Source organism: Cannabis sativa, chromosome 7 (assembly GCF_029168945.1).
Source record: "Cannabis sativa cultivar Pink pepper isolate KNU-18-1 chromosome 7, ASM2916894v1, whole genome shotgun sequence".
NCBI classification, from domain to species: Eukaryota; Viridiplantae; Streptophyta; class Magnoliopsida; order Rosales; family Cannabaceae; genus Cannabis; species Cannabis sativa.
The window spans coordinates 49,074,065-49,096,681 of NC_083607.1; the positions used below are offsets into that span (position 1 = coordinate 49,074,065).

Sequence of the window (22,617 nt, forward strand, 5' to 3'; positions counted from 1 at the left end):
GATCTAATCGTGTGTTATCGTGTTTACCCCACTTTACCTACATATTCACTTATGAAAAAAATCCTCTCGTATTTTAGTACGCAAAAAATGACATTTTTTTAAGGTCTTTCTCACCGTCACCTAGTCTATTATTATTATTTATTATTATTAAACTTGACCTAGTTATTATTATTAGGGATATTGGCGGTTAAACCACTTGAACTTTATGGTTTGTAACACTTAACCACAAAAACCGAATTTTTAGCGGCTAAACTACCTAAACCTTGGTTCTGTTTTGCTCTGCACACCTTCGTCCAAAAATCGCAGTTAAGTGCGACAGTAGACTGTCCACGTGTACACACTTGTACACGTGGTTAATTTTTAGTGGTCCACGTAATATTTGTTTTAAAAAATAATTATAAATATTTAAAAAAATTAAAAAATCAGAATTTTTATTTTCTTAAATTAATTTTTTTTTTACTTTTTTTTCGTCTTCTTCTTTCTTCTTTCTTCTTTCTTCTTTCTTCTTCTTTTTCTTCCGACCGTCAGCTCCCCCACCATCAAAACCCACATCAAAATAATTATCTCCATACTAGCAAATCCATATCAAAACCCATCTTCCAAATCTTACAGTGGACCAAGTTTCCCTCTGAAATTCCCGAAAAATTCCCACACGCCTTAAGCACCCAAACAAAGCTAAGCCCGTCCATTTCGATGCCTTCCCGGACCATCTGCCCGAAGAACGAAAAAGCCCATTTCAGGAAATTGAGCTTTCAAATAGCCTCTAATCATTGTATTCCACATATAGGTGTTGGGTTTCTCAATCTGGATAAAGAGAGTGTGGGCGTAGCGAATGTCGCCTGAATCAGCAAGAGCACAGAAGGCCAAGATCCGGCTCGCTGGAAAAGTATCGATAATGAAGAAGAAGAAACAGAAGAGAGAGAGATAATTATTTTGATGTGGGTTTTGATGGTGGGGAGCTGAGGGTCGGCAGAAAAAGAAGAAGAAAGAAGAAGAAAGAAGAAGAAAAGAAAAAAAAAGTAAAAAAAAAAAATTTAATTTTTTAATTTTTTTCAAATTAAAAAAGAAAAAAGAAAAAAAAATCTGATTTTTTAATTTTTTTAAATATTTATAATTATTTTTTAAAACAAATATTACGTGGACCACTAAAAATTTGCCCCGTGTACAAGTGTGTACACGTGGACAGTCCACCGTGACACTTAATTGTGATTTTTGAATGAAGGTGTGCAGAGCAAAACGGAACCAGGATTTAGATAGTTTAGCCACCAAAAATTCAGTTTTTGTGGTTAAGTGTTACAAACCATAAAGTTCAAGTAGTTTAACTGCTAATATCCCTTATTATTATTAAGCTAATTAGGATTTTTACCCTCCGAGCTTTGACATGTACCAAATCATGCCCCCTGAACTTTTAAGATCGTTAAAAATGCCTCATGAACTATTGAGATTGTTGGATTTAAGGACTTTTGTCTAATTTTAGTAAAAAAAAAAATTAACATGGATAAAAGTTTAAGAGCATGATTTAGTATATGTTAAAATTTGAGGGGCATAATTTGGTAGATATCAAAGTATGGGAAGCATGGTTTAGTACATAAACAATCACTGAAATAGTAAAATTGAATAAAATTAAATAAAAATCCTTAAATTTAACAATCTCAATAATTCAAAGAGAATTTTTAACATCTAACAAAATTTAGACAGCATGATTTAGTACATGTTAAAATTTAAAGACTAATTTTTATTAGCCTTATTATTAATTTATTATTGAATGCCATCACTCCCAATCGATATTTTCCAAGATGGTCAGAAATTTTTGACATTTGGTCGAAAATTCCAGAGACCTTGTCCGATATTACAGAGACTATTTTCCAAAAGACATCAAAACAATTCCACCATTTATCAAAATGCCATTCATGCATCAATAATGCTCCTTTTGCTCATTTTTATTCTAATAAACATCCAAATTTATTGTTTTTTTTTCATTTTTTTTAAGAAATGTATTGTTTTCATCACCCCAAACGAACAAGCATCCTAGTAATGTTTTTTTTTTACGATTCAATTTATTTATATACAAAATGATTAGCAAAATGTTCATGTTTTTGGGTCATTAAATTGTCAAAACTAGTTCAGTTTGACGTTCAGAAAAGATTTGTGTTAATCCAACAGAGCTTCTAGTAAGTTCTTTGCAAGATTCCAAAAGATTGTCTAGGGCGGGATTTGGTTGATCACTTCTGGCAACAATATTACTAACCTCTTGGACAAACCTAACAAGGGTACCTTCCTGAAATCTTTCGGAATTCACCTTGAATAATCTCGACCAAGCCTTCACAGAGAACTCTGGCAACGCAGCTAACAGACCTTGATTCTGAATGCAAGAAAGGGCAGCGACGTAGTCTTCTTTCTCCAACTTCACGCAGAGTCTTTCTTTGATTAGGGATGCTGGTGGAGTTCGATCCGCCTCGACCAAGTAGTTCCATGTTATGTCCAGCAACTCTCCCTGAAAATATGAAATGGTTCACAGCAATTCTAACTAAAATATAATATATATAATTTATCAGCTTTTTAAGGGTATTGGAGTACAGAAGAACACATCGAATTCAATTGCAGATGTCAACATGCACACATATATCCCTAAGTTCAAATACCCAACAATGCATAAGCTTTACAAGGTTCCATTTAGTGGGAGTTACGAAGGGTATGCAAAAACATAAAAAGTCACCTTTCCCGCTCTAGAAGCCTCTAGTATCATCTGAAGATGGCGCTTCGAATTGAAGTGATAGCCACGATGCAGCATCTTTTTGTAAAAGTACTCAAAATCATCCCACTTCTTCTCAGACACACACGCATCTAACAGAGTATTGAATGTGTAGATATCTGGTTCCACCAAAACATTGTGATCAGCTTTGCTCCTAAGCCCATTTCCATCTTCTAACATCATCTTGAACAGCTCTTTTCCCTCTTTGAACATCCCATGGTTTAGATAAGCTTTCAACATTATGTTACAAGTAACAAGATTTGGGGAGCAAAACTTCCTCATATGGTTGAACATATATGCCCCATCTTTAACATTTCCAGAGTCGAGACAAGCTTGAATTAATCCCGTGTAAGTTACAACCAGAGGTTTATTTGCAACCTTACATATCTTCTCAATCTGTGGATCGGTCGAATTTTTAGTGACCGCAATACATAAGAACTTGAATGTGCAAAATTGTAAGAAGGCCGTACCTGAGCTAATGCCTCTTGACACCTTCCAGCGCTACAAAGACATCGAGCAAAATCATAATAAAGGGCAGCAGAACCTACTATTCCTCGATTCTCCATGTTTTGAACAGCTAATACAGCCTCATCTAGCTTACCTTCTTTCCATAGGGTATTCACAAGCACTGTACGTTTAAGAAGCCATTATTATAATGAGATCATAATATTGATATACAGCAGATAAAGGTGGCCAAGTATAATACCTCTATAAGTTAAAGCGTTTGGAGTAGAAGACTTTTGTATTTTTCTGAAGAAGTCGTGAACTAAGTTGTACTTGCCACATGCATACATCACCTACAGAAAATGTGTAGAAAAAGAAGTTTATTTATTTTTTTTTGATAAGAAACTAGGATGTATTGATTAAAGATGGTAGGAAATCATCTAGATTACATTATAAAATGCCAGGCATTAATTACAGCAAAGTAGAAAACCATATAATGCAATACTGTCATATACATCAGAAAACAAATTACTATTACAGCCACAGCAGCCAGCCACACGAAGACATATAGAAAAAAAAAAACTCTTTGATTTCCTTATTCTTGATAATACATATATGTTAGTTTAATTTGAAAATAGATAAATAACAACACCTACAGCAGCTTACCAACATGGTAGTATAAAAGCAATGCATAATGCAGCAAAACCACAGTTTAAGTTAAGGCCTTTCCACCGCCAATTATCGATACATAAATATAATATTTGTATGTACGTAATTTTCAATAGTACTTTATTTAGAACCCATACAGCCTTGGACTTCTACAGCTCTACTTCTCTCCACAGATAATAGCTACTTTCTTTGCTTTCGACAATACTAATTAAGGAAATACTTCATTACATTCATCAAGAAGTTCAAAAGATAAACCTTTCCCCTTTGATGGAAATTACACCAAATTATGAATGAATGTCAGAGTTAACAGCGAAAAAAAAGAATGAAAGCTTGGTTATACGCTTATCATGTCGATGAAACCAAGACAGAAACTTGTATGATAAGCACCAACAAAGTAGACAAAAGCACCATGTACCGAATAAAAATTGTGTTCATATAAGTTACTTAAGGAACCTACTACTAATTATTGGAACTGGTTATGAACTAAAAAAAAAAACAGACAAGACAGAAAGAAGAAACTCGAGGTAACTATAACCTCCATTACGAGTCCATAAGTTGTAGCGGTAGGTTGTACACTTTTTTCCTTTAATTGCTGCAAAACCCAAAATGCTCCCTCCCATTGTGTCCTCTTAACACAAGCATTTAAAACCTGAAAAGGCAATATATTTTTTTATTCATGTATAAAAATGTTAATATATATATATATATATAAATATATATTTATTTATGTATATGTGAGGTTGTACGAGGTGCGTGTGAATATAAACATATATACGGGTCAAAAATTGACAAAGCTTCACTCTTACAGAGAGAATCTAGATCAATCAACATATTATTCTAGGAACATCAAAAGAAACATGAATCATCAGTATAATGTGTTGTTTTATATTTTGGCACACCAATACTCAAATCCGGTGAAGAGGTAAAATTATGTAATTAATTAAGCAAATGGAGAATTTAAACATTTTATCAAAATATATGATTTTTTATTCTAGATGGATAATGGTTCATAATTCATGTAAATAAATCATTGTATCAATTGATGTAAATAGAGAGAAGAAACTTAAAGACAAACTGCACTTAGAAAAATAGCATGTTAACATATAGTCTGCAAACACACTGCATACGAATTATTAGAAATTTTCAATTATATATTCCATAAATAGTTCATGAGGCTCTAAGGTTATTCAAACAGGAGACATTTTGATCATTTTCTAAACTAATTTAGATACTTCTTTAAGGCAAATAGATTAAAAATGAATATAAGATATGTACTGAGTCTTAGAAGAATTAACACTAAATTCTACACACCGCATTGTAGACAACAATATCTGGTTCCACCCGTGGATCCCACTCACCAAGAGCCCCTGTTTTGAACTTCTTCTTGGGAGGAGAACGCATGGTATCAATGACATCAAAAAGTTCTTTCATATGTCCCGCTTGTCCAAGAGTAACAGCAATAGAATGATAAGCAACTAAATCAGGATATGAGGATATTTGTTGCTGTTGTAAAAAAACAAAGAAGAAAAAGAGTATTAGAGTTCTGTCAAGCTTTTTCTTCTATATTCCTAGTGCCAAGAGCCAGCAATGAACATGTTACCTGCATTGCGTTAAACACATTGAGCGCCTCCACAGGTCTCCTTGCCTTTCCAAGAACATGAAGTGCAGTTGTGTATACAAATCTAGATAGTAATATGATATGTCAGAAAAAAAAATAAAAGTACAATAAAGTTTTATAAAATACAATAGCCATGATCTTCTTCATATGCATACATATACAATAACTACCTCCTTTAGTAGATGTTACATGTTCCAGTCAATCCTAACATGGAGAGTTTCATATACATACATACCTATATATATGTATATTAAAAATGACTGGTAAGGTATTTAATTTGGTGTAATACTTGCAATACAATAGTAAAGTGCTTTTAATGCAGCCTAGCATGAAAAATATGCTTTGGTGTTTTATGGTCAGCAATTTATTGTGCCTCGGGTTTGCAAATGTTGTAGAAAAAGGTTTTGGTTGTTCTGTTTCCTCTTAAGACACATGAAAAAAATTATAATGCTTATGATAAACAGATAAACATGATGAACTGAACAATAACTTTATAGGCCACTAAAAGAGAAGTGGTTGATATTGAGGGTATTTAATGGAAGAATATCCCAGATTACCTAGTAACACACCTTGAGAGGCCTTTTGAAGAGAAGGAAATTAAACATGCACGGTTTCTCATTGGGAGTTTATCAAGCCAATTGGAAAATATTGAAGGAAGATTTGATGAGGGTGTTAAAAAAAATTTCAGAAGATGGAATCGTTCAAGGAAGCATGAATGAGACATATAATTGTCTCATACCCAAAAAAGTCAAATGGCTGCAAGGTGAAGGATTACAAGCCATTAATTTAATTATAAGTTCGTACAAGATTATTTCTAAGGTATTACCTCTAAAACTTCGGGGGTTCTTGCTAATACTATTTCTGAAACCCAAGCCGCCTTTGTGGAAGGACAGATTTTAGACTCTTGTCTTGGTGGCTAACGAGGCTGTGGAGGAATAAAGAAGCAAGGGAAGGAGTGGATTAGTCTTCAAAATAGATTTTGAGAAAGCATGTGATTATGTCAAGTGGGACTTTCTAGGGTTGGTTCTACCAAGGAACAACTTCAGACAACAGTGGAGGGATTGAAGGAGAGGTTGTTTATCTTTTGTGTCCTATTCTATTTATATTAATGAGAGACAGAGAGGGAAGTTTTGTGGTACCAGGGTCTAAGGCAGGGTGATCCTTTATCCCCTTCCGTGTACACTTGTTGTGGATGCTTTAGAAAGATTGGTAGATAGGGCCATTGAGTCTTCTCTTCTATATGGTTTCCTCATTGGCAAAGAGAAGGTTTCACTGAGTCACTCACAATTTGTTGATTGGTCTTTTTCATGAAAGATGATGATTCAATCATAAGCTGCTAGATATTTTAAAGGTTTTTTGTGCTATGTCTTGGATGAAAAGTAACATGCACAAAGTCAGTTGCTTGGTTTGAACATGGATGGGGAGACCGTCGATTCTATGGCTTAAGTTATTGGTTGTGAAGTGGGACAATGACCCTTGGAATATTTAGGTGGAAATTGTAAAAAGAAAGCATTTTAGGAACCAGTAGTGGCTAAGTTTGCCAGCAAACTAGACGGTTGGAAGAGTGCTTATCTGTCCAGTGGAGGTTGATTGACTCTAATTCCGTCTGTCCTTTTGTCATTACTCGCACACTTCCTTCCGTTGTTTAGAGCGCCCAAAAGTGTTATAAATTTACTAGAGAAGATGATGAGGAACTTTTTTTTGGGAAGGAGGTGATTTGATGGAATCTAAACATCTCGTGGCTTTGGAGATAGTGTGTAAGCCTATTTCCCTAGGTGGTCTGGGTATAGGATAATTGGAATTAACAAACATTGCTTTCTTGATAAAATGGTTGTGGAGATTCCCTTTGAAAGATAAGGCTCTATGGCATAAAGTGATCAAAAGTAGACATGGGACTACTGATAATTAATGGGATACCAAAAGGGGGGGAAGATTGTCTTTTAAGGAGCATGGAAGGGTATAGCTACATATTATGATGTTTTCTTGAGAATGGTTTGGTTTAGAAATGGTGACAAAATTCATTTTTGGAAGGCCATTGGGTGGGAGATGAGGCTCTGAAGAATTTATTTTCGAATTTGGTACTAATCTCTAACACTCGAAATAAAAGTCTTAAGGGATGGTGGTCGAGGGTGATGCCTTGTCAGCTTCTAACTTTGGCGGGAATCTCCATTTCAAAAGAAATTTGAGAGATGGGGAGGTGTCAAATTTATTATTTCTACCCTAGAAACTAGAGCAAAACCCAAATTTTTGTATGTTGGAGGACTCAAGAGTTCGGATTCCGAACCCTAATGGAATTTTTCTTGTAAGTTCACCTTTCAGTGCTTGGTATCGAATCAGCTTGTTACAAAAGAAGGGTGGGCTAAAGTGGTGCGAAAGAGTTGTGTCCCATCCAAAGTTAGGGTTTTTGGGTGGTTATTAGCAATAGCATTACAAAATTTGAAAGTTAATGAGATTCTAAAAAAAGAAGACCTTACTAGTCGCTATCCCCGGTTGGTGTAAATGTTGCAAAAATAGTGAGGACACTATCTCGCATTTATTACATAAATGTCCATTTAGTCAATCCCTATGGAGTAGTCCATATGAAGTAGAATGCTGAGAGAGTTTGGCATTATACTACGGTGCATGCCACAGAATTGTAGACAGTTGTTGTCTTGCAAGATTAAAGGTGGAAAGAGGTCTTCCAAGTTATGGTCAGCAACAGTTTTCGCCATCTTTTGGGTCGTGTGATTAGAGATGAATGGTAGAATCTTAGAAAATACAACAAAAAAAAAAGTAGACGACTTGTGGGATACGATCAAATTTTGGGTAGCTTCATGGGTGTGTAGAACAAAAGGCTATGGTGATCTTTCTTTCCAAGACCTTACTATAGAGTGGGGTTGTATCTGTAAAATTTCCAATGTTACATTTCTAATTTTGCTGTGAAGTTCATTAAAATCAGAGACCAATAGTTACCTTGTTTTATGAGATTTGAAGCGTTCACGAATTTGAAGCCACTCAATGACTTGTAGCACTCGTCTCCAATTTCCAAACTTTCCCAAGATCTGAATAACCCTTAAGATAGAATGATCTGTGAATCTAATCCTTGCACTACGCATCATCTTCGAAAACATCCATTCGGGCATGTCAACGTCTGCACCATTCAGCCTGATAAAATAAAATGCTAAAAATGAAGAGATGATAAAGATAAAAGAATTAAATCACGACAAGAAGCTAGCCAAGAAATATCTTAGACAAATCATTTATGCAAACAAATATTCCCAAGTAGTTCTAAGTGAGGAAATACCGTATAAATTTCATAACATCCTTCTGCAACCATCTTTGTAGATGCAAAATTTATTCACAAAATAACAAACCGTGTGTTTCCTTCTGGGTACCTATTGAATGGGTTATCATTGGTGCTTTCCTAGGAAGAGAAGGGTGGCTACAAATAAACATAAAAAGAACTAATGTTCTCTATTAGAACACTAAAAGGATATCCTAATTTTGTAATCTCAATGTCACTCATTTTTAATGCAGAAATTTTTTCTACAAGGTTGGTCTTGGGATTTTTTCTACAAGTGAAGAGTAAGACCAAATAACCTATCAAACTGCTACTGAATCCATAAAATTTGAATAGAGACCATTTCGTATCAGTACTTCAATTTTCTAGTACAGTAGGCTTTTGGATGCTCTTTTTTTATTGTTTATCATTTTATTTTAGGCTGTTACTAGAAAGACATGCAAAGCTACATAAGCTATCAAAAAACAATTGTTCCAATATTTACATTAAAGGGCAACAAAGGTTTAAATTTTCTTACGAATTTGCCAGCTTCTGAATCCTCTCCTCCATTACATTTCGTGGAAGTCGGGGATTTTCCATGATGTCACCAAATTCATCAAGATTCCTGAACGCAGCTCTTTCCATACTCAAATTATTGTCATCTACATTTTTACCAAAATCCTTAGTTCTCTTAGTTTGTTTACCATGCTTTGGCATAATCTCCTTACTGTCATCTACATAATTCCTCCCAACTTTCTCATTTATCTTGTTAAAACCAATGTCATTCCTCCCTCTCTCGCAAACATTACCCATTAATCTATAGTCTAATCTTGCTTCGTCTTTATATCCTCTTCCCATGTCCATACTATTGTCATGAGCTTGAGATGGGATTCGTTTCCCAGTGCTCTTATATCCCTCTAGCTTAGTAAATTTCCTTCCTAAGTGGTTCTCATCTAACTCCACCTCTTCTCTACCAGTCTGATATTTAGGCCAATTTCTGTCCATTGAATCCCTGCCACCTGACTTCCTTGTTTCCTTTCCAATCACATTGCCTACTTTTATGCCAATCCTGCTCTTGGGATCTGTCATGTTTTTCCTAATGCCATTTTTGTTTGTTAAAGAATCTCTTCTGTTGAGTGACTCATATCTTTTATAATCCTTTTCTTGGTTTGAATGCTCTTCCAACTCCTCCAATTTCACACCCTCTTCATTCCCTTCAGATGAACCTGTTTCCATCGACTTATCAACAAATTTTTGTTTTTGAAAACTATTAGATTGTCTCTTGTCTCTAACAGTTTTCACAGACTCCATAACCTTCAAGTACTCATTAAATGATGGCCTAAATTCAGCTTCCTTTCCTGGAAGCGATACACCAATCAATTGGCCATTAGAATCTCCTCTCGGCAGAGCTTTACAAATTGTTCCAAAGCTAAGCCTCCTATCATTAACGTTCAAATAAACTCCCAAACTGGGTCCCCAACGAAGAGGGGACTCAGATGGAGAGAACGAATTCCCCCGAGAATTAAAAGCAAAAGCGCCATTTCCTTCAAACCTAGAGATACCCAGTTGCCCATTTGTGACAATCATCCCCACCATTTTCTCAATTCACCACCTAAGTTCCAAAGAACATTTCTACAAACTCTCTCAAAAGAAATTCTAGCTGAAGTAGCAGATAAACCAGCAAGCACAAAACTAAGTCAAACAAATGAAAAATAAGTTCAAAATACAGACATGAAAGGCAGTTAAAACAACAAAGCAAGACTCAAAGTCACTTGAAGTATAACAAAGTTCACCGCTATTACAGGCCACCACCCGACCGAGGAAGTTTCAATTGGAGCTGAGTTGTGATATTCATTGATAAGCAAGCATAAGCGAAAAACAAAGGTGAAGAATTGTATGTGAATGGAGAAAGTGAATTTTGTGGCGCAGATAAAGATAGTGAAGTGGAGGGAGAGTGGGGATGAAGCGGTGAAGAGAGCAGAGTGAGTAACAACAGTGGGTGGTTTCTGTAAAAGGTTGTTCGTTGTGTCTCGTTAAGAAGAACTGGACATACTTAAGAACTCCACACATATCCAATTGCAATGAGATGGGCTGCTGTTGGGTCTGGACCACTGAGGAATGGGTTCGTTTCTTAGGCAGTTTTTCAATTTTTTTTTTTTTTTTTGAGTTTTTTACAAAAATATTAGATTTTGAGCAAAAGTTTATAATTTTACTGTTACACTGAATTTTTTTTACAAAAATACTGTCTTTTTATAAAATAACTGTAAAACAACAAAACAGAATAATTAAAACAATAGTGGAACAACTAAAAAACAATCGTGTAACAACAGTGAAAATTAAACACAGTACACAGTATAAAACTTACACAGTATTTTTTAATAAAAATATACAGTATTTTTGAAAAAAAAAAAAACACATTATATTTTAAAAAAAAATTATACCTCACAGTAAAAAAAGTAAAAAAATTAAAAATTTCAGTATTTGATATAAAACCCCTTATTTTTTTTCACTTTCACTTTATAGCTCAAAGGTTCTCAATCTCTCAAGTCTTTCTCTTTAAGCATGATTATTTTAGGTTTAAATGGGAGAAACTCGTTTAAAATAGGGAAATTTGTGGCATAAATACCTATTTTGTTCAATTTGTTGCTATTAAATACTCAAAATTTAAAAATAGTGGCAAAAGTACTCAAATCCTCAATTTTTATTATTTTCGTTAGTACCTATTTTAACAGTTCTGTTAAGTCCTCCAAGAATGGCACATGTTGATTTCCAATTGGTATATTATTATTAAAAATTATTAAAATAATTTTAAAATGAAAAATAAATAAAATAAAATATTTTTTTCTTTCTTCTCTCTCTTCTCCGTCTCTTCAATTTTCTCCTTCTCGACTTCCCTCTCGTCCAACTTCTAATCAGCCCAAGGCTCTCTCAGGCCATCGACAACCCAAACGGAGGCCAGTTCCAGCTTTTTCGACTCCCAAATGTCCCAGCCCCGAGCCTCACCCTCTCGATCACCTTAGTCGACGTCCATGGGATTCACCCATCGATTGACCTGACCACCACCGAGGTTTTTTTAAACTATTCATAGTGAGCATGATAATACCAAATCAAGATTCAAACCTTTGCATCTCTCCACAAACAGTATTATCAATCCCATAACTATTAAACCCCAAAACTATCCTATCAAAATGATTAAAACTTCCCAAAACACAAAACCCACCTGCTCAAATTTTGTAATCTCAAAGAAGAACAAACGCATTTCACATTCAATCTTTAAACACAAAACTCAAGCATTCCAATCGAAAAAATCCGACCCACTACAGGAATTATTAAGAAAAAAAATGAAATGGGCAAGCTTCAAATCGGAAGAAGAAAAATAGCCAGATGCCAAAAACCATGCAAAGCGAAGCAAAGATATTGAATAACAACATAAGCAAGTGAATAAACTAAAGCTTCTTCTTTTTTTTTTTCCTCCTTTCAAAGAGATAAATAGAGATGAAAATCTACCATTTCTTTTTACCATTTCTTTTTACAGTTTTTTTTGAGATGATTCCAAAATGTGTTAGCTGGTAAAAATAGTTAGCTTTTAGATAGAGATTGGAGGTGGTTGCAAGCAGAGCCAAAGTAATATATATATATATATATATAAATATTTATATATATATATATATCAAAAGAAGAAAAGATGGAAATGGCCTCTGTTTGGATTGTCGGTGGCCTAAAAGAGCCCTGGGCTGGTAAGAAGTTAGGCGAGAGGGAAGTCGAGAAGGAGAAAATTGAAGAGACGGAGAAGAGAGAGAAGAAAGAAAAAAAAAATTATTTTATTTATTTTTCATTTTAAATTTATTTTAATAATTTTTAATAATAATATACCAATTGAAAATCGCCACGTGGCATTCTTGGAGGACTTACTAGAACTGTTAAAATAAGTACTAACGGAAATAATAGAAATTGAGGATTTGAGTACTTTTGCTGCCATTTATAGATTTTGGGTATATAATAGCAACAAATTGAACAAAATAGGTATTTATGCCACAAATTTACCTTTAAAATATAGTGAAGCCATAATTTTTCATTTGAATATTATTTATTAATGCATGTATTATTTTATTGTTCACTATTATAATTACAACTTTGAAATTTTTATAGTATAATTGTTCCATACATTATTGTTTAAAACATAAATTTTAAATTATTAAATTAATTTAAAAGTTAAATTAATAATAAATAATAAAAAAATTATGTCTTTACAAGGGTAGCAATTTGATCATTTACAGTATGTTTGAAGCACCTCATAATTATCCAAAGTTGTCATAGCCTATCAAATTTATATGAGATCGATGGTAAATCGAAATCATTTAGATTTTTTTTAGTGGAAATTTTTTTTTGATCAAGAAGAATAAAACTTCATTAATCTACTCACCAAATACAACCAATAACACTTCTACAAGAGAAGCAACCAACACAAAGTCAACTACTTACAAATCAATTTAAGAATCAAATTCTTCTCCTCCCTAGACCACTTCCTATCTTTAATCAATAAGAGTCTATACTTCACTTCATATTTAATTTTATTTACAATACAATTCACAGTATTAGAGTAGAAAGAAAATATGCAAGTGTTTCAGTTGCTCCATAAGTGATAGATCACAGCTGCAAGGATTAGCACTCTTATCCTGTCCACCAAATTCGGTCTTGAACAACCCAACCAAACTGTCCACCTATCGTAGTCCAAAGACCACCCAGCAATGCCCAACCACAGAAATATGTTGTACAGCACCTGTATAGAAAGGTTACACTTGAAAAATTAAAGGTTACACATTTAATTTTATTTACAATACAATTCACAGTATTAGTGCAAAAATTTTCATCCATTTATAATGTGATATTTTTATTTAACAAAATTTATTATTCAATTTTTTATTTGACAAACTTTTTATTTGATGATTATTATTATTGCATGTGTTATTTTATTGTTCACTATTATACTTTATATAATACAATCATCATTATATATTAGCAAATAAAAATTTAAGACTTCCCACCATAATAATAACAAACTTTTAAATTTTTATAGCATAAGAATTGTTCTGTATTAGTAAATATTAAAGAAAATTAAATTATTGTTTAAAAAAATAAAGAAATTCAAATTATTAAATTAATTTAAAAGCTTAAATTAAAAAAAAAATTAAGTCTTTTGAAAGAATTAAACTCATGTCATTGTACTTGATAACGATAATTTTACCACTTACACCATGATTATATTGATTATTGTAGGATTAAATAACGAATGACTTCAAAGAAAAAGTTGACAAATTGTTAACTAATGACTTCATACGAGAGGCCTTTTACCCCTCATGGATTTCAAATCCTGTCTTTGTTCTGAAACCAAACGGCACCTGGAGAACTTGTATAGACTTTTCAAATTTAAATAAAGCGTGTCTTAAAGATTGTTTTTTGCTACCTAGGATCGACCAGTTAGTGGATGCAACAACAGGACACGAGTTGATGACTTTTATGGATGCATACTCTAGGTATAATCTGATTAAACTGCATGTCTCTGATAAAGAACATACTAGCTTTGTGACAAACATGGGACTTTACTGTTATAAAGTCATGCCATTTAGGTTAAAAAATGCTAGAGCGACATACTAACGCCACATAAATGGTATGTTTGAGAACCAGATTGGACGAAATATGAAGGTCTACGTCGACGACATGCTGGTGAAGTCGGTAAAAAGCGAGGATCACACAAAGGATCTTGCAGAATGTTTTGATATACTCAGGAATTACAACATGAAACTTAACCCTAAAAAAATATTCTTTTGGGGTTTCCTTAGGAAAGTATCTGGGTTTCATAGTCAATGCGAGAAGAATTAAGCCAATCCAAAGAAAATAAAGGCCTTAATTGAGATGCCTTCGCCAACGAAGCCAAAAGAGGTTCAGGCACTAACAGGAAGAAAAGCAACATTGTCTCAAAATCAATTGATAAGTGCCTCCCATTTTTTAATGTTTTGAGAGGCAATAAGAAATTTGTGTTGGGTTTTATGCCCTAAATAAAACTCATTTCAATATAATCAGATTTACTTATTAATATAGATCAGAAATAACATTTAATGTTGCATGGTTCACATGATTTATTTCATGATTATATGTACATAATGTATGAATTCATTTGAAACCCTTTTCACATACTTGATCCTGTTTATTGTGTTGTCAACACATTGGAAAGTAAACATGACTATGTGAATAAAGTTTCCTAGATTTATCAGACATAGGGTTTTACTGATATGATAATCTACAACAGAGTTTACTTGCATTTGGAGAAATGCTATGTTCTTTCTAGAGCATTGGTTAAAGTAAAGCTCAGGTTGGATGCATGGAGTATGCATCGGAAGGGACCGATATTGAACTTTGACTTAGATTTATTAAACTTACCGTAATATCTATTCAAGTCAATATCGCCTAGTTGATCCTAGATCAAATGATCTTAATCCTGTTATGATTAGGCTCAATCTCAAGAGGTTATTCGTGTTTATTGATTTGTTAGTTAAGCCTACTTTTGGGTCAGGGTGATACGTACATTTTGGGAACACGGTAGTGCAATTGAGTGGGAGCGCTAACATAAACATGGAATCTATAGCTTCTATCTGGCGAATAATAAGTAAAGGGTGATCTCCTTCGAGCTTGACCAAACGAAAATAAAGGGTGGAGTACTCATTTCACATAAGCTGAAATATCATTTATACGGGGTTAAGTGTTTTAAGGATTAAATACATTGTAGGGTGTAACGGTAATCTAATCCTTTTACAGTGTAGATCATTCATATAGAGGATCATTGATCAAATTAGGATTATAACAATGGATAACTAATGATGTGTCTATATGGTGGAACATATAGAGCATTCTATATACAGAGAGTGCAATTCTAAGTTCTATGCGTGGATTCAACGAAGAATTAATAAGTCAGTGAATTTAGGTTATAAATTCTTGATCTGCTTATTGGAAGCTCGGTTATATAGACCCATGGTCCCCCCACTAGTTGACATAATATTGCTTGTAAGACTCATATAATTGGTTTTTAATAGTCAATTGTAATTCTCAAATTAGACTATGTCTATTTGTGAATTTTTCACTAATTAAGGGCGAAATTGTAAAGAAAGAGTTTTAGGGGCATATTTGTTAATTATGATACTTTGTATGGTTCAATTAATAAATATGATAAATGAAAATATTATTTAATAATTATTTATAGTTATTAAATAGTTAGAATTGGCATTTAAATGGTTGAATTTAAAAATTGGCATTTTTGAGAAAATAGAAATTAAATTTGTGAAAACTGCAAAATTCAAATAAGGCCCATTACACACCATGGCCGGCCACTTGGGATGGTTTTTTCAAACTGATATTTTCATTATTTTAATGCCAAATAATTCAAACCTAACCCTAGTGGAATGGTATAAATAGATAGTGAAGGCTTCAGGAAATTTACACTTAACTTTCTACTTTTTCCTTCAGAGAAAAACCTGAGCCTTCTCTCTCTATTCCTAGCCGCCACTTCTTCTCTCTCTTCTTCCTTGAATTTCGAAATCACTTAGTGATTAGAGTAGTGCCCACATACAGCAAGTGATACCTCAATCATAGTGAGGAAGATCGTGAAGAAAGACATTCAACAAGAAGGAGTTTCAGCACTAAAGAAGGAGTGAAAGAGATCCAGGTTCAGATCTTGATAATACTCTACGACACAAAGGATACAAGGGTTAGAGATCTGAACGAAAGGAGTCATATTATTCTGCTGCACCCAATGTAAGGTTTCTCATACTTTATATGTGTTTATTTCATAATCGTTTTAGAAGTTCATATTTAGGGTGTTAATCAACATACTTGTGAGTAGATCTAAGATCCTGGTAAAATAATTTCCAACAACTGGCCTCAGAGCCATGGTAATTGATTTGCTTGCAAGAAATTTGGACTTAAAACGATTGTTTGATGTTTTGGATGGTATCATGTTGTATTGAGTGTTATATGATGATTGATTGATGTTTGTGAATTTTCATGAAAAAATAATTGAATATCTGTTTCTAGAATTATTTTTATTGGATAGTATGGAAAAAATTAAGCAATTTACTTTTTTACAGAACTCAATTTCGATTTAATTTGAATTAGTTATGATTTTTTAAAGTTTCGAAAAAAACCAGGAATCGTGCATCACCACACGCGCGCGCAGACGAAAGGCAACCTTCGGACAGCACGCGTTCAGACACGGTTTCGTGTCTGAAAACCAGCTTTCGCTCGCGGAAATCATGCTGGTACCCCCCTTGCGCCGAGAAACTTCGGCTGAGCACTCCCCTGCGCGCGCGGACTAGTATGCACAGCATACCGTCCGTACAGCTCACATTTTTTTTTTTCGTTTTTCTTCGATTTTTCATGCTATTTCATGGATTTAACTTCCGATTTTTTGTGTAGTTTTGTATTTAGACATTTACTATTCCTATTTCAATTCTAAATATCATAATTAAATTAATTTATATTTTTTTAATTTAATTCATGATATTAGTATAATTTGAATTTGAAAATAGTAAATATCTATCTTTTTGCTTAATTATCTATCTTATTTTTAAATTTGATTATATCTTATCTTATTTTTAAATTTAAGGTCAGATTTTAAATTTTTTAAATTATTTTTTTTAAAGTTTTTGACCTTATTTAAATAAGATAACTATAATCATGTAATTTTAAATAGATGTAAGATATTTTGCTAACTTTTAAATTTTGTTATTTTATTTATTTAAATTAAATCATAAAATCTGAAAAAGATATTTATTTATCTTTTTTAATTTTTATTTATAAAATAACATTAAATTTTTAAAAGTAGTTAGCAAATTTTGAAATGATATTTAGGTTGGTTGAAACCTAATTTTTCAAAATTGTAGGTTTAATTTTAAATATTATTATATTAATTTCGAAAATACATAAATTTTATTTTATTTTTTTCGAAAATAATTTTTTTTATTATTTAATTAATTTTTCGAAACTATTTATTTAAAATTAAATAAATCCTACATCCAACTATCCAGCTAACCTTGTTGTAGGAGTATGTGTTTTTAGCTTGTTTGTAAGTTTTTAAAACCTATTATTGCTTGATTGCAAATAGCCATGGTAAACTTGTTGACAGATCCAATGATCTGATTTTAACTCATGGCTCCCTTGGTCAAGTAAATAATTTGTAACAGGTATATTTACAATCTTCTTTCATCTGTGTATGACCTAGCAACATGATAGGATCCATCCAAATTGTGTGCCTGTGTGAGCCTATGTGTTTAATTTTATTATAGTTGCATATAGGTTGTTGTTGCTAAATAAAATATCATAGTTCTTGATAGATTTTATTTAGGCCCATTTGTTGTAATTTATTTTACCAGGATCTTAGATCTACTCACAAGTATGTTGATTAACACCCTAAATATGAACTTTCTAAAACGATGAAATAAACACGTATAAAGTTTAGGAAACCTTACATTGGGTGCAGTGGAATATAATGACTCCTTCCGTTCAGATATCTAGCCCTTGATTCCTTTCTGTAGCAGAGCATTATCAATATCTGAACCTGGATCTCTTTCTCTGAATCTTTGATGCTGAAACTCCTTGCTGAAAGTCTTTCTTCACGATCTTCCTCACTATGGTTGAGGTATCACTTGCTGTGTGTGGGCACTACTCATACACTAAGAATTTCGAAATTTGAGAAGGAAGAACGAGAGAGGGAGTGGTCGGCCAGATAGGGAGAGAGAAGACTCAGGTTTTTCTGAATCAGAAGTGTAATTTTCCTGAAGCCTTCACTATCTATTTATAGCATTCCAATAGGGTTAGGTTTGAATTATTTGGCATTAAAATAATGAAAATATCAGTTTAAATTGCCTACAAAAGTGGCCGGCCATGCATAGTAGATTTGGACCTCACTTTTTGCAATTTTGCAGTTTTATCTTTTCTGCATCTGATTTTCTCAACAACCCCAATTTTCTAATTCAACCATTTAAATGCCAATTCTAACTATTTAATAACTATAAATAATTATTAAATAATATTGTCATTTATCATATTTATTAATTGAACCATACAAAGTATCATAATTAACAAATATGCCCCTAAAACTCTTTCTTTACAATTTCGCCCTTACTTAGTGAAAATTTCACAAATAGACATAGTCTAAATTGAGAATTATAATTGATTAATCAAAACCAATTATATGAGTCTTACAAGCAATATTATCTCAACTAGTGCGGGGACCATGGGTCTATATAATCGAGCTTCCAATAAGTAGATCAAGAATTTAGCACTAAAATTCACTAAGTTATTAATTCTTCGTTGAATCCACGCATAGAACTTAGAATTGCACTCTCAGTATATAGAATGCTCTATATGTTCCACCATATAGATGCATCATTAGTTATCCATTGTTATAATCCTAATGTGATCAATGATCCTCTATATGAATGATCTACACTGTAAAGGGATTAGATTACCGTAACACCCTACTATGTATTTTATCCTTAAAACACTTGACCCCTATAAATGATATTTCAGCTTATGTGAAATGAGTACTCCACCATTTATGTTCGTTTGGTCAAGCTCGAAGGAGATCATCCTTTGCTTACTATTCGCCAAATAGAAGCTATAGATTCCATGTTTATGTTAGCGCTCCCACTCAATTGCACTACTGTGTTCTCAAAATGTATGTATCACCCTGACCTAAAAGTAGGCTTAACTAACAAATCAAAGAACACGAATAGCCTTTCAAGATTGAGCCTAATCATAACAGGAGTAAGAACATTTGATCTAGGATCAACTAGGCGATATTGACTTGAATAGATATTACGGTAAGTTTAATAAATCTAAGTCAAAGTTCAATATCGGTCCCTTCCGATGCATACTCCATGCATCCAACCTGAGCTTTACTTTAACCAATGCTCTGGAAAGAACATAGCACTTCTCCAAATGCAAGTAAACTCTGTTGTAGATTATCGTATCAGTAAAACCCTATGTCTGATAAATCTAGGAAACTTTATTCACATAGTCATGTTTACTTTCCAATGTGTTGACAACACAATAAACAGGATCAAGTATGTGAAAAGGGTTTCAGATGAATTCATACATTATGTACATATAATCATGAAATGAATCATGTGAACCATACAACATTAAATGTTATTTCTGATCTATATTAATAAGTAAATCTGATTATATTGAAATGAGATTTGTTTAGGGCATAAAACCCAACAAACTCCCACTTGCACTAATATAAAACAAAAAGTGCGTTTCAAATAATCTCAACACCTTGATATACAAATCAAGTGTAGTAGTAGTAAACTCCTCGTAATAGGATCTGAAAAGTTGAATTAACCACAACCTTTTCTCCACCATTACTCTTCCTTAATCACAAAATTATTGATAATGTGAAATTCCTCTTTATATGTCTACTCTCTTGGGATACTGGATTCTATACATACCTTTGGCAACTACTTTTGGTTAATCAGGAAATTAACACTAGTAGTTTAGGCAATTTGGAATGGTGCCAAAAATGTATAGAACTTTCCTTAGACTGAATAAGTACCTTTCCTCCAACTTTAACATTCAGTCCCTTTCTGGTAGACCTAGAGACTTCAGATAGGTTTTTACACTTCTCCGAAATCACTATTCCACCCCCAGAGTAATCACCATCTTATCAGAAAGATTTTTTAGCACAAAGGCAAATTTCGAAATCTGATGTGGTGTAGTCTAAGAGTTTTAAACACACTCTTATAGACTAACATATAGTTCCTTTTCCTTATCTTAAGGTTTACTTGATTGTCTTCCAATGTTCTTCTCCTGGATTAATGTGATACCTACTCATTACTCCCACTTAACAGCAGGTGTCTGGTCTAAGGCATACAAAAGCATATCTAAGACCTCTCACTGTTGATTTAAGAAATTCTTTCATGGCTTTATCTTTTCTGGAATAGTTAAAACTTTTCCTTAGATAAATATATTCTATGTTTAAGAAGTTGTGAAGCTTCTATAGATTGCCATTAGAAAGAAAATGCTTCAGCATCTCACTAAAGTAAGTTGCTTGCATTATAGTAAGTAATTACCAGGTATACCACAAGCCATAGGTTTAGATAAACTCAAACCTATAATACTAGGAACAGGAAGTTTTGTTAAGTCCATTGAATGGACTTATAAACGAAAATTTCCTTTTATGTCCTTGTAATAGAAAACTTTAGGTTATTCCATGTGAATGGATTAAACCATAGTTCTTTTGGCTTTCTTCTTAGTTTCTTATCTTGACAATCCACTACTTGTTTAAACTCACAAAGGATTTTAATCACTAGTGTCTCCCAAGTCATAAGAAGGTGAGTTCCTAGAAACTCTCCCACTACGACAAGGTACCGTGAATTATGTCTAAGAAAACTAAATGGTATTGATCTCTTCGGTTGTGACAAGACAACAGAGGCAGTGGGATCATCATATGTCAAACTCTCCCACTTACCTTAATGGTTTTAACCATTGCTAGAAATTAATGAATTTTTTTTTTAAAACATTTCAAATTTCTTGCTAAAAGGTATAATCTAGAGTTATCGTTTTAAGAATACAACGAAAAACTCATATCCACCCCTGAATGTACATCCATCTGCGAATGAGATGAACTACTTTCAGTGGATATAGGCATATTAACTCTTTGCAGAGATTGATCTTGTCGAATCCACTATGAACAAGATACAAATGCCATAGATTAAAAAAGTGTGGTAGTGTCTTTTGATGACTTAGGTTTAGTTACATCAAAGAATTCTTAGAATAGTGCAAGTGGATCCTGGTCACAGAATACCAAACTCATATTCCATACAGTTTGAATCCATTAATAGAAGATGGATATTGAACACTTGGAAAGTGTAACTGTATTGCTTCCTGGAAATAGAAATATAAGAAATTTCTGTTTGGATTCTAAAATTAAAGTCAAAGACTTAAATTCAACCAAATATAATGAGTAATTCTATCTTGGACCACCACTACTAATATAACTCTAAGTCTGATTTGCCCATACAAGTAGGAGATTTCTAAGATTGAGGTTTTATATCAATTGGGAATAGAATTTCGGGATTATAATCATATGCGTCATTTAATTTCTTAAGAGAAAATACAGAATGACATGAAATGATTTATAGACCATTCATCCAATGATATGTTTTGAAGCTAATTCGAAATGAATAAGCTAAGAGGAATTAGGATAATTTCGTTTATAAATAAGAATCCAACGATGCTTGGATTAGCGAAAGACAAAGTAATCTTATTTATGTAATCTTCTTGTTTCATATTGTAAAAATACAAGTCTAAGGTGTCATCAATTGATGAACAGCTAGATGTTGCATACACAATATTTATCTTTCGAGATCTTACACTATTATGTATGTCTAATGGTGAAAATCCATTAGGGATTTATCTCATTAGATAAACAAACATGTTAGACCAACAATGAAGATTCGAAATTAAACTACAATTTAATAACAGAAAATAACATGGTTCAATATAAATTCATACACAATTCAGAAATTATAAACATATAGCAAGTAGGAAAGACAAGTGAAAATACTACAACATACAATCCTAAATAATTTCCAAGGTTTTCAACAAACTGATATAGTGTCCCGGTAGGCGAGAGTCAAAGTATCATTCATTGAATAGAGTTGTCAGCTCATCTAAAATAGAAACCATTCTAGCAACCTTTTATTCGATCATAATAAGAATCCAACGTTGTCCCGGTAGGCGAGAGTCAAGGTTATTCTCATTTTATGAGCTTCCACCATTGTTTCATGTTTCATAAGTTTATCTCTAAGTAGTCACCGT

At 33.1% G+C, this 22,617-nt stretch overlaps 1 protein-coding gene across 2 annotated transcripts; it reads right to left on the reverse strand.

Moving 5' to 3' along the window:
- Window positions 1-1,911: 1,911 nt before the first annotated feature.
- On the reverse strand, window positions 1,912-10,841 carry LOC115697321 (pentatricopeptide repeat-containing protein At1g30610, chloroplastic). Of its 2 annotated transcripts, none has more exons than XM_061118912.1 (10): window positions 10,536-10,841; window positions 9,281-10,434; window positions 8,436-8,627; window positions 5,466-5,547; window positions 5,177-5,368; window positions 4,401-4,514; window positions 3,459-3,549; window positions 3,223-3,380; window positions 2,717-3,148; window positions 1,912-2,494 (listed from the first exon to the last, which is right to left on the reverse strand). In XM_061118912.1, the coding sequence occupies exons 2-10, from the start codon at window positions 10,336-10,338 to the stop codon at window positions 2,105-2,107; spliced, it is 2,709 nt and encodes a 902-aa protein (XP_060974895.1). In that variant the 5' UTR covers window positions 10,339-10,434; window positions 10,536-10,841; the 3' UTR covers window positions 1,912-2,104. The 2 variants fall into 2 exon arrangements, with proteins under 2 accessions (XP_060974895.1, XP_060974896.1); XM_061118913.1 differs by having other exon boundaries at window positions 9,281-10,402; window positions 10,536-10,792.
- Between the last annotated feature and the right edge of the window lie 11,776 nt (window positions 10,842-22,617).